Source organism: Octopus sinensis, linkage group LG7, assembly GCF_006345805.1.
Source record: "Octopus sinensis linkage group LG7, ASM634580v1, whole genome shotgun sequence".
NCBI lineage: Eukaryota > Metazoa > Mollusca > Cephalopoda > Octopoda > Octopodidae > Octopus > Octopus sinensis.
The window spans coordinates 95798763-95812315 of NC_043003.1; the positions used below are offsets into that span (position 1 = coordinate 95798763).

General features: G+C 34.7%; 1 protein-coding gene across 1 annotated transcript in view; it reads right to left on the reverse strand.

The window, feature by feature from the left end:
- Positions 1 to 5946: 5946 nt before the first annotated feature.
- LOC115213856 (R3H domain-containing protein 4) overlaps positions 5947 to 13553 on the reverse strand; it is a 36802-nt gene continuing 29195 nt past the window's right edge. Inside the window, exons 6-7 of the mRNA XM_029782796.2 lie at positions 12670 to 12811; positions 5947 to 8813 (exon numbers count right to left, since the gene is read on the reverse strand). Coding sequence (XP_029638656.1) covers positions 8710 to 8813; positions 12670 to 12811 — 246 coding nt within the window. The 3' untranslated portion in view covers positions 5947 to 8709. The remainder of the gene's footprint in view (positions 8814 to 12669; positions 12812 to 13553) is intronic.

Sequence of the window (13553 nt, forward strand, 5' to 3'; positions counted from 1 at the left end):
ATGATATTCATACAGTGCAAATGTAAACACACACACAAACACATGCGTGTGCACACACACATATCTGAGACCCCCTTCGGTCACAACACAGACCATGGGATTGCACCTAGAAAGTTACCCTCCCAGGTACAAGTCCGGGCAAGGTTGTTTATGGAAGACCAGCAGTCACCATGCATACCGGCCTCCCCCTCTCCACGCCACCAGTGTTATCCAAGGGAAAGGCAAAGGCTGATACAGCTTGGCACCTGTGACATTGCAACTCATTTCTACAGCTGAGTGAACTGGAGCAACATGAAATAAAGTGTCTTGCTCAAGAACGCAACACACAGCCCGATCCGGGATTCAAGCTCACCTCACGATCGTAAGCTCGACGCTCTAACCACTGAGCCATGTGCCTTCACATACTCACACATATACACACACACATACACAAACACATGCACTCACACACATACATACAAATACATGAACTCAACACATAAACACACACACACACAGACAGAGTCTCACACCCACACACACATGATGGTTTTCTTTTAGGTTCTGTCTACCTAATACAGTTAGTCCTAAGGCTCAGAGTGCCAGTTACCCATTTATTTCAGATGTATAAGAGACCAAAATCACAATATTTCCTCAGTACGGGCAACCGATTCATCACATGATTACTCATTTATAGCCGAGTGGATTTGAACATTTGAAAAAAAGTGTTTCACACAAGAAAACACAGCGTATTGAAACCACGACTTTGCAATCACGAGTAAAACACTTTAACCACCAAGCCACAGACCTTCATGCACACACACACACACACAACTGACCAGCAAATATTTGTCTCATTACTCTGGATTTCTTTTGAGCCCACATTTTCCCCTACAGATGTTAAAACTAAACGTCAACCACATTAATCTCACCAGTCTATGAATATCTGTGAAGGTTATAGACACTACATAATATTATTTTTTAAATTAGGCACAGGTGTGGCTGTATGGTAAGAAGCTTGCTTCCCAACCACATGGTTCTCGGTTCAGTCCCAATGCACGACATCATGGGGGGCAAGTGTCTATAATAGAAGTGTCTTCTATTATAGCCTGAGACCAACTAAAACCTTATGGGTGGATTTAGTGGATGTAAACTGAAAGACGTTCGTCGTATATATATATATATGCATATATAATAATAATAATGAAATTATTGTATACAGTGCCCAGGTGCACCACAACTTGTCAGAAAATGCGTATAAAGCATATGCAGTAATGTACAAATGTTTGGAAGGTGAACAGTGTATGAGTCAGATACATGTTTGTGTGTGTATGGAGGGAAGAAAATCAGGTGTAGTGTTGACGAATCTCAGGAAGCATGGAAGTTTTGAAGGATGCAGTGCTTCGACAACTAACAACTGATGCCGGCAGTTTGTTCCATGCTTCAGCAACTCTCAGCGGGAAAAAATATCTGTGTTCCCACCCACCCTTTGACAACTGGTACATTCCCGTAACTTAGTGGTAAGGCAGAAGAGACTGGTAGAATAAGTACTAGGCTTTAAAAAAAGTCCTGGAGACGATTTGTTCGACTAAAAACCCTTCATACAGTGCTCCAGCATGGACACAACCTAATGACGTCCATTACATAAACAAAATAACATATTCAAGGGAGAGAACTCTTTAAAAATATCTGAGTTGTTTCACCTCATATTGAGTAGCTCTCCAATTAAAAGGCGTTCCGTCCATGAGTATCCCGCCTCTTTAAAAGTATCCCGAGCCTTCACTCTTGCTTTGATATGGTGGAATGTGACTTGACGGAGAATTTATTCCAATCTCCAGTTTGTTAAATAATCACATAAGCTCCGTCATTAACCAGAATATTTGAGTAGCTTATCTTCCTAATTTATACTATGTAAACTCAATATTTTTTTACTTGTTTTAGTCATTACACTGCCGCCATGCTGGGGCACTGCCTTCAGAAATTTTAGTCAATAAATCGGTCCCAGGACTTATTAATTTTATTAAACCTGTTACTTATTCTATTTTCCTCTTTTGCCAAACTGCTAAGTTACTGGATGTAAATGCACCAACACCGAATGTCAAGCAGTTGTGGGGGACAAACACAAGATACAAAGATGCACACACACACACACATACATATATATGACAAGCTCCTAGTTTCTGTCTATCAAATTCAGTCACAAGGTTTTGGTCAGACTTAGGCTATAGTAGAAGATACTTGTCCAAGGTGTCATGCAGTGGACTGAACCCAGATCCATGTGGTTGGGAAGCAAAAATTGCAAAACTATTTAGTTATTATAGCTTGCCAGGTAAAGAAAGAAATTCCAAATGTGCGCAACATCTTGGACCTCTGTCATTGTTCTGTCTCTTGGGTCACATAAACTTCTGCCAATCTCAGTCATAACAAACTGCCGGCATCAGTTGTTAGTTGTCGGAGCACTGCATCCTTCACAACTTCCATGCTTTCTGAGATTTGCCAACACTACACCTGATTTTCTCCCCTCCATACACACACAAGCATGTATCTGACTCATACATTGTTCGCTTTCCAGACATTTGTACATTACTGCATATACTTTATACGCATTTTCTGACAAGTTGTGGTGCACCTGAGCACTGTATACAATTATTTCATTATTCTTATTATTTTAACTACTCCTACTCATGATCAGGGATGCACATTCAATCACTAAGAGACACTGAAATGTAATGGAAAATAGGTCAGTTTTAAAACACTGATATCCAGGTCATAAAAGCAAAGTTTGAAGGGAATAATAGTCATTGCCTTTGATTTCCAGATAGAAGCAAATAGGAAATAGCACTTACTGACCTAAGACAAAAGAAATTTTGCTACATAATGTAATTGTTCCTACCTCAGAACATTGGGTACTTCTATCACTCCACTTCTTATCATACATCCTGCTCATCACTATTATTCATGCCTGTATCACTCTGTAAACTTATCACTATGTAAAGAGGAAGACAATTGAACAGGAACAAGTTGTAAAGTCCTTTTTGTCATGTGGAGAACATGACTATATTTCTAGAGCTGGTGTCATGAAAAACACCACCTTGTATATACTGTAAACTGGTTGGTGTGAGGAAGGGTACCCAGCCAAACTGAAACATGAGTGAGACAAGGTTTCTTCCCATCCCCACCATCAACTTGTTTAGGTTAGCAAATCTGTCCAACTCGTACCAGCATAAACAGTTAACATAAAGCAATGATGATGATGATGTTCAAAATCATCAGTTAAAAGTGGAAAATATGATGCTAAGGGAAATAAAGCAATTAAAAGCAAAAAAATAAAACACGACTCAGTAATAACACAAAAATTTAATGACATTTTATTTAAGACACAGGAATGATTACAGCTAACCATTATATTTCATACATTCATATACATACATGCATACAAATATATATATATATATATATATATATATATTATATATATATATATATATATATATGAATATATATATATATATATAAATATATATATGAATATATATATATATATATATATAAATATATATATGTGCATATATAACATATATATATATATATATAGCATAATGAAAATACAAACTAGGTAATCTGGCCATAGTAAAACTAAATAGGTATGTAAAACTTCCAAAGAAGTATTTTGTGTGGGTGTGTGAGGCAATCATTTGTCCAGACCAGATTATCACACTATATAATCATCCATTTAATCCTACCAGAGACTAAGGGTTGGAATTTCTGAGACACTAAAGAGGTAGATAGACATTTCTGATGAGGAGGAAGAAGAGAGGTAGAAATTCTTGGGTAAGTATTTTCTCCTCTTTATTAATGAAAAAGATGACACATTTAAAAAAAAAAAAAAAAAAAATTAATAGACACACAACAGACAACAAAATACAACAATATAGTTGGTTTAATTTTTTTTTTTTCCCTGCAGACTCAAAGAATTCCAGTAGTCATTTCAAGATTAATCCTTAATCACTCTGAAGTAATCTTGAAATAATTCTAGCCAAGGCAATTTGTTAAACTAAAGAACAGTAAAACATTATGGTTCTTTAACTTAACATTAGCCATATAGGAAGAAACATTTAATTCATAGTTTGTTTTGTTTTGTTTTTGTTTTTTTTTTTATTATTTCCATATCTATATTTTATAGAACCATTGATTCCTGAAAATAATGGATCAGAAAATTTAGGGAAATGTACTATAGAAATAAATATGAAACAGATGATGATATCTTTTGCCATGGTACAAAGTGTTTTGCTTTTTAAAAGAGAGTATAGTTAGTAGAATCTAAGCTCATAACCATGTCCCACCTCACACCAAGCTGAGGGAATCAATTCTGGTAAGAATTTATTGAATTCAGAATGGGTATGGGTTCTAGAAACACTGTGAAATTATCAAAAGTTACCACAAATGAAGTTAACTCTCTCAATTCACAACCAGGATATTTACGAAAGATTAATATTAATGCCAATATCTATTAAGTAATTTTTGTCAGAGAAAGTAATGGGATAAAGAAAATATAGGGACAAAGAACTATTTCAAATGATTCAGTAATATGAACTTTTTTTTATTGGCATGGAAGATTTGTTTGGTAAAATACTTTAATGATTTAGGTTATTGATTGTACAAAATGAAACCTAATCAGATGATAAATATATATCATTTCTTTTTTCTCCTGAAGATTGTGGATAACACATTACTTTCAAATGAATTATGTATTTTATGCCATTGAAACAGCTGGAATGGGCAACATATGAACAGTGTGAAATTTATGCTTCTCATTATATATATATATAATATATATATATATATATATATATATATTATATATATATATTATATATATATATATATATATAATATATATATATATATATAAAATATATATAGAGAGTAGCGAATATTTTCAGAAATTTCACTACCGCTGGCCTAGCATGTATAAAAAGTCAATAGACAACATATTCTCAATATAAAATAGTGTACATTTAAACATAAAAGAAACTACCTTTAGCAGGTACTTTCTCTTGTGTTTAAATGTACACTATTTTATATTGAGTATATATATATAATTTTTTGGGAATCAACAGTTTGGCTATGCATGAAATCAAAATATGCTATCTTGCTTTGTAAAGGTATCATGTTGATGTCCAAAAATTTTCTGAATAATTTCTAAATGAATACTGACACATTTCAGTTGTGATATCAACTCTCAGTAAGCAGTTTAGCAATGTTTCATTTAAAAAAGGTAGGTTAGGAAGGAATGACAATGCCCTTTCATTTTAATAAATACCATTGTCTCTTGGTCAACAAGAGATGCAAAGTTATAATTCCTGTTGAGCAGTTCAATGTGTTGTTTATGACTAAACCCCATAGTTTACAAATATTTGAAGATATGATATTTCTGAAAATACATGTAAACTTTTTGACTAAGAATAAAACCCTCTCCTGTAAAGAAAGACATACATTAGGCAACTAGTTGTTATTTAATTCCAGAGAGGTATAACTTTTTGTTCACGTTTCTCAAAACATCTGAACTAATTATAGATTCAAAGAATATGATTTATGCTATTTTCACTCTCTTGGGTGGTAGACTGAATACTTTGTCTGGTTTAATACAATTACCTAGTCTTTGAGTGCCTTTAAAGCAAAATCTACTTCATTCTGATCTCCAGGTCCCAGTTCCCTCCCAGACTACCTTTGTTTTGCACCTCACCGATATGGGAGCACATGCAAAGGTTGTGGATACTGTCCTTCCTTCCTGATGTTTGTTAATTTTTAGGTCCATATTTTCAGGCTAGCATGGGTTAGATGAATATATTTCTGAGGTGTTGTTTTACAGCCAGATGCCCTTCCTTTTATTAACCCTTATTTATAAAAGAAAATGAACTTAAGCTTTGTAAGTGCAAGGCAAAACAATTATTAGCATAATCTTAAAACTAATTATAGTTAAAAATTAATTATAGCTATTAGCATAATTTTAAAACTATACTTAACATTAAAAAAACGAAAGCAAAAAGATGATCATTTTATAATAAGATAGGAATGATTTGGGGATTCTATTATTGACATTTTAATAGAAAGAAGCCAGTAATATCCTAATTATTTCTCATACTTCTGATCACTGTGGTGATGAACAGATATAAATTAGCTTTATTAACTCCAGCAGAATGGATATTTTCGACAGCTTTTACCAAAACTCAAAAGGTTCTAGCCTCTTACAACGTAAATAAACGATGCCAAGCTGTAGAACCAGAAGAAAGTAAAAGTCTTTTTCTCTGCATTGGAAAAGATCAGTTCAAAAAAATTCAGGAGGTTGAATAATTTGTAAGCTGAGAAGATAACCTGCTGTTTTAGGCAGAGCCTTTTAATGAAAGTTCTGACAACACAGGGAAAAGAGACTAAATTCCAGGGAGGCACTTTTTCTTGGAATATTTAAAAGGATAAGTATTTATTACAACTGAATTACCCTTAACTGCTTAGTTAAAATGTTTGTATATACATGTGTGTGTGTGTGTGTACCCTTAGTGTTTTTTTCTTTATTCATAATCAGTTAAGCATTAACTGAAGGATTACTCAATGGATTTAAGAAAGACGTAAAATTAATTTTTTACAAGGGAACAATTAACAGTAACTTCAAAGCTTTGCCATAAAGTGACTTCCTCAGACAGTCCGGGGAAGCCAGTCCATGATGAAACTTGGGAGACACTGTCAACCTTTCCTGCTCTCAAAAGGCCCAGAGGAGAACTTAATGTCTAAAACATTAGCATACAAAGCTAGAACTGTTTCAGGTAATAGAAGGCAGAAAACTATTTCTCCACAGTCATTACAAACAGATACTGTTATTACTGAGGTTTTTGTCATATATCTGCAATTGGAGCTAATAAAAACCAAACTACTAATTGATTTGTAATCAGAGAAAGATCAAAGGAATCGCTGGTTCAAAGTGTATAGTGTGATAACTATGCAAAACCATAGACTTTCGTACATGTTTGTATTATCTTTTGTGCAGTGTCTTCCTACAAATATTATATATATATATATGTATATATATATATAAACAGCATAGACTTTTAAAAACTTTACATTAGTAAGTCTTTGCCAGTGATTTCGAGCTGCAGGCTAGAATTTGATTGTGGCTGGAGCAGTAAATGAAATTTTAAAAATGTTAAAAGGTGATTTTAAAAAAAAGTATGTTCTACATGTGTTCAACATTCATATACTTTGGGCTACTAATTAAAAATGAAGCCTTAATTATTAGACAATTATTGAAAAACACATACATCAGCTTGCTTCAGTAATTTACAAATTATCTGACAAAACAGTGTTTGACAACAATCAGAATGTTAATAACATCGAGAAGAAATTTAATTTCATAGAAAATAACAAGAAGTAACATGTAAGCAACACATGAAAAGCTAACAAAGAAAAATATTTAAACATGATAATTCTTATCCATTTTCAAATGCTGATGTCCTTTGACTAGCCACAAATGCATTTTATTTTTTAAAAGGAGAGTAATAATTGATTGATTGAATAGACTCCCTATATATTACTGGTATTTTATTGACTCATGAGGTAATGAACAGACCAAACTGAGTCCAACAAGGCATATATATATAAATATATATACATATAGTTCCATATACAAGTCTTAAAATACTTGGATGGAATATAAGCAAAAAATTGTAAATGTTAGTTTATTATTTTTAGACAAATAAGAGTAGACTTTTATTTTTAAAAAGTGAACTGATATTTTCTATTAATAGATTATCAAATTATTATTGTTATATTTTTTTTTAATCAATATCATAAATAAGAATTATGCTATGTATGGTTTAAAAAGGATGTTAAAACAAGTAATTCATTTGGAAGTCAGTAGAAACCAACAGCCAAAAAGCAAGTACTTATAGTTGTAGATGTAGACAACCATATCAATGTGTTTGTGGATTGATGTACCTCCTGTAGATAACATTTAGAGATACACACTGTTACTGTGATATATGTGGTAAATAGAAAGATAAAAAGAAACACATGCCTGACAGCAAGATAATTCTCAAAATACAATATTACTTTTTTCAAAAACCCAAACAGATATTTACATAAGCCAGAGATCAAAAAAATTTGCTGAGCAGTTTTCGTTAAGAACCCTTCTCATGAACTGAAGCTAACTTAAAAAGAAGTTAACATGCCAATATATCATTAAACTAACACTCAAAAATAAATGAATTATTCTTAAAGCTTTTTAGAATATTATTAAACAACAGCAACAAATTCAGTTGATTTTATTATAAGTTATGTTAAAATATTTTTTATTAGAATATAAAAGTGAAAGAGAATTGGTTTAGGAAATAGAGAATAGAAATAAAACTTTCCATAAATAAAAAATAACTGGCATACAGCCAGGTTTTACTATAAAAATCTCACAACATTTTTTATAAATGTTTTTGAAAGTTTGAAAGCTGTCAATCAAAATTTTTAAAATTAATATTTGGAGATAATTATTGATACAAATTAAAAATAATTAGTAATAAAATACTCCTTATTTCCCAATATAAGCAATGGGATAAATAAAAAAAATAAAGACTCATATTAAAGAGAAGTTAGTAGAAAGATGGTAAAACATAGATTGGAAAAAGGCAACTAGCTGAGTTTCTGTTTATCTATCTATCTTCAAAATAAAAGATGATGCTTCTAGAATCACTGGTTTTTCTGAATATACTGGCTCAGTAGAACATTTGGAGGCCTGAAGTAGTCCTTGGAATTTTCCACTTCAATTCTCCTGATGCCTTCTTCTTCGAAACCTAGATTTTAAATGGTAAAAAATAGATTATCAAGTAAAAAGCATAATTTTAATTAGATATAAATCGAATGTTTTTTTCTTTCTTGTTTCTTTTTTTCTTTTTCTTTTTTTTTTTACATAATTGTTTGATTTCTGATCTATAGATATATCTACTTAGAGAATTACAGTCTGTGAAGTTTCCACTCTCATAAATTCCCTTTTTACTAGAGATTCCATCCTGCACCTGTTTCTATTTGGAAATATTCCCCCTAGATGGGTCGCATATGATGAGTTTGTAGAGTTCATCTCAGATAAATGTTCCATTTTTGGCATAGTATCCATGGCTCTATTCCCTTCATATGAGCAGGCACTTTTTAGTATGTACAGGGTGCATTTTATTATGTCTCCAGCACCATAGAGTGTGTCTGTGGAAAGACTAAACAGTACCTTCCACTCTGAATTGGTTTTTACTCAGAGTAACTGCACTCCTAAAGTAATTCTATGTGCTACAATATACAGAGTTCAGTTTTCCTCATTTTTGGTATACTTTCACAGCTTGATGCTCTTATTTGGAGTAACTGTCACTTTAGGAGAGCTATGCTCAATGAGTCTTTGAATTTGCATTATCATCATCATCATCATCATTTAACATCCATTGTCCATGCTGGCACGGGTTGGACAGTTTGACCAGAGCTGGCAAGCTGGAGAGCTGCACCAGGCTCCAGTCTGATTTGGCATGGTTTCTACAGCTGGATGCCCTTTCTAATGCTAACCACTTTACAGAGTGTGCTGGGTGCTTCTACGTGGCACCAAACATGTGCTTTTACATGGCATTGCACAGGCGCTTGTACGTGGCACTGCATGGTCACTTATATGTGGCACTGCACAGGCACTTTTACATAGCACTGCACAAACGCTGTAATGCGACACCACATGGGTGCTTTCCCGTGGCACTGCACAGGTGCTTTTACATGGCACCACATGGGCTCTTTTACAAGGCACAGGCACTTTTACAAGGCACCACAGAGGTGCTTTTAAGTGGAACCGCCATGAGTGCTTTACACCACCAGCAGGATTCATCTTACGGGTCTTCTTGAGTACAGCCAGGAGAACTAAGTTGCCTCCACTATGTAAGCATAGGATAGGATGAGAGGGATAAAATGTGGTTGCTCATTGACTAGACACTTCCAATAGTATTTCTAAACTATCTTTTTACAATTTCTAAACTACAATTTTAAGCTTTTAAAAATCACTCATAATTCCAATACTTTTTACCAAGATTACTAAATTTCTACACATTTCATAGAAATCTATCTTGACACATTTTCTCTAAATACATATACAAAAAAAGTAACATAACATGCTTAAGTAGCTTAGCTTTCATCTCCGAGAATTCTATAATCTGCTGGACAGCTTGTATCTGACTTGTCACTGATTACATGGTTTATAAACGACCTTGACTTATCTGGATGGACACTTCCAACAGCATTTGTAAACACCAATGTTACAAATTGAATTTGCTATATATATATATATATATATATTATATATATATATATATATATATATATTAAGGTATGTAGAAAAATACAACATGGACAAGAACGTATAACTCATAGAAGACGATACAATAAACATGGACAGGACATTCGAACCCCTCAGTCTTCAGTCAAGAACCGGATCATCGTAGTAATTTCGGCTGATTAATATATATATATATATAGGCGCAGGAGTGGCTGTGTGGTAAGTAGCTTGCTTACCAACCACATGGTTTCAGGTTCAGTCCCACTGCATGGCATCTTGGGCAATTGTCTTCTGCTATAGCCTCGGGCCGACCAATGCCTTGTGAGTGGATTTGGTAGACGGAAACTGAAAGAATCCTGTTGTATATATGTATATATATGTATGTGTGTGCATATGTTTGTGTGTCTGTGTTTGTCCCCCTAGCATTGCTTGACAACCGATGCTGGAGTGTTTACGTCCCCGTCACCTAGCAGTTCGGCAAAAGAGACCGATAGAATAAGTACTGGGCTTACAAAGAATAAGTCCTGGGGTCGATTTGCTTGACTAAAGGCGGTGCTCCAGCATGGCCGCAGTCAAATGACTGAAACAAGTAAAAGAGTAAAAGAGTATATATATATATATATATATATATATCCATCTATCCACATCAAACTTTCATCTTTGGATTGGATACTGCCGCCGCCACTGCCACCACCACCACCATCATCATCATCATCATCTAACATTTATCTTTGGATTGGACAGTTTTGCAGAGGCTGGTATTCCAGAGGGCTGCACCCAAGTTCCACTATCTACTTTGGCATGGGTTTTTACAGTGGAATGCTCTTCCCAACAGCAATTACTTTACAAAGTAGACTGAATACTTTTCACATGGCATCAGCACACTGGCAAGGTCTGCTTTGGCATAGTTAAGTTAAGTTAAGTTAATTTTTTGGCTCAAAAAGCAAAAAGCAAGGCCATGTAGGGGGACATGGAGTTATGTACAGGGAGAGTGTTCATGCAAAGGGTTCAGGCCATTTCTGGTCAAGAGAGACTTTGAACCGAGTGGTCGTCGGCATCTTCACTATCTTGTCCGGCAGCTTATTCCACGGATCCGCAACCCGGACAGAGAAAGCCCCTCTCCTTCAATTGAGATGAAATCATCGCAGATAGAGCTTTTCGAAGTGACCCCACAGCCGACGCTCTGGAACAGGAGTGAAGAACAGCTCTTTCGAGAGGTTACACTTTCCGCTTATGATGTTGTGAGCAAGAATGAGATCACCACGGCGTTGTCGTTTTTCTAGAGAATAAAGGTCGAGCGTCTTCAGCCTTTCTTCATAAGACAAAAGCTAGGTGCTCTTCCTAACGCCAACCACTTTACAGTGTTGACTGGGTGCTTTTTACATGGCACCAGCAAAAGCAAGGTCACCAGGTAACTTGTGAGACAAAATATATATTCAGCATCAGCAACATCATTAAGCATCTGTGTTTATGCTGGCACAGGTTGCATGGTTTGACAGAGTCTGAGTTTAATGTCTGTTTTGGCATGGTCTCTACAGATTGATGCCTTTCTTAATGCCAACCACTTTACAAAGAGTATTGGCTGCTTATACAACAAGTTTCTTTCAGTTTCTGTCTACCAATGATCAGACTGGGGCTAGAGTAGAAGACACCCAAGGTGGGACTGAACATGAAACCATGTCATTGGGAGGCAAACTTCTTAACCACACACCTGGCATTCGTACTGCCTTAAATTGGGTCTATAAGTTCAAACTGCATTAAATTACTCATTAAAAAGGGACTCTATTGATTACGATGACATCGGTTCCAGTTGATCTGATCAATAGAATGATCTACTTGTGAAATTTATGTACAAATGGCTGAGTACTCCACAGACATGTGTACCTATTTCTTTATTACCCACAAGGGGCTAAACACAGAGGGGACAAACAAGGACAGACGATTACATCGACCCCAGTGCGTAACTGGTATTTAATTTATCGACCCCGAAAGGATGAAAGGCAAAGTCGACCTTGGCGGAATTTGAATTCACAACATAATGGCAGATGAAATACTGCTAAGCATTTCGCCCGGCGTGCTAACATTTCTGCCAGACATGTGTACCCTTAACATAGTTCTCAGGGAGATTCAGAGTGACACAGAATGTGACAAGGCTGGCCCTTTGAATTAGAGGTACAACTCATTTTTGCCAGCTGAGTGGACTGGAGAAATGTGAAATAAAGTGTCTTGCTCAAGGACACAATGCCCTACCAGAAATCGAACTCATGACCTTACGATTGTGAGCTGAATGCCTTAACCACTAAGCCACATGCCTTACTCATCAAAGTAAAAAAGTAAAAGAAATATATATTCACTTTTTGATTTTAAGCCCAGATATTGGCAGAGAGCATGAAGGAGAAGTCGTTCAAAGCTATTGGCAAGCTGGGATATGTAAACAGCAGTTGGCCACTCTTTGAAGAAGGAGATCAAATCTTCCTCAATGGTCAATAGCAAGCCCTAAAACAGAAAGAGAAAAATCATAATTTTACCATGCTTTTTGGCATTTTGGAAAATTGTATGAAGAAATGCACAAGAAAAGAAAAGCCAAGAATTTTAATTGTTGACATCATAAGAATATACAAACTTTGTGAAAATGAAATACTTTTTGTTTGGAATAGTGACTCTTGAAGCAAACAAAGCTCTAAATGATAGCATGTAAATATTGGGTTAAAAACATTTTTGATAGAAAAAGTCAAAGGCTGCCCATGGGACAAGCTTTTTTTATTTTTTTTTTTTTTGCCAAAGGGTTTTCAAAACCAATACTTGCACACTATTGTTTACAGTTTTATCTGCTTTGAGATTTATCATTCCAGAACAATAAGAATTTCAATGTGTTCTTATATAATATTTTACACTGTTATAATAATTGTAGCAGTTAATATGACAAAAGATTAACATTCATTTCATTAGAAACAAGTTCAATCTGTGTAAAAGGGAGACAGCTACATAATAAATTTAACTGAATTGGGTACCTTTCAGCTATTTATTTTATTGATCCAAGGAAATAAAAAGATATTTCCACTATGGCAACATTTAAGTTCAAAATAGAATCAATAAAATATCCAATCTGGTGTTGGACTATGTTAGTTTCTCTCTCTCTCTCTCACTCATGGTTTTGGGTCCAATCCCAAAATCATGTGGTTGGGAAGCAAACTTCTTAATCATATAACCATGCCTGCACCTATATGTTTCTTCATGT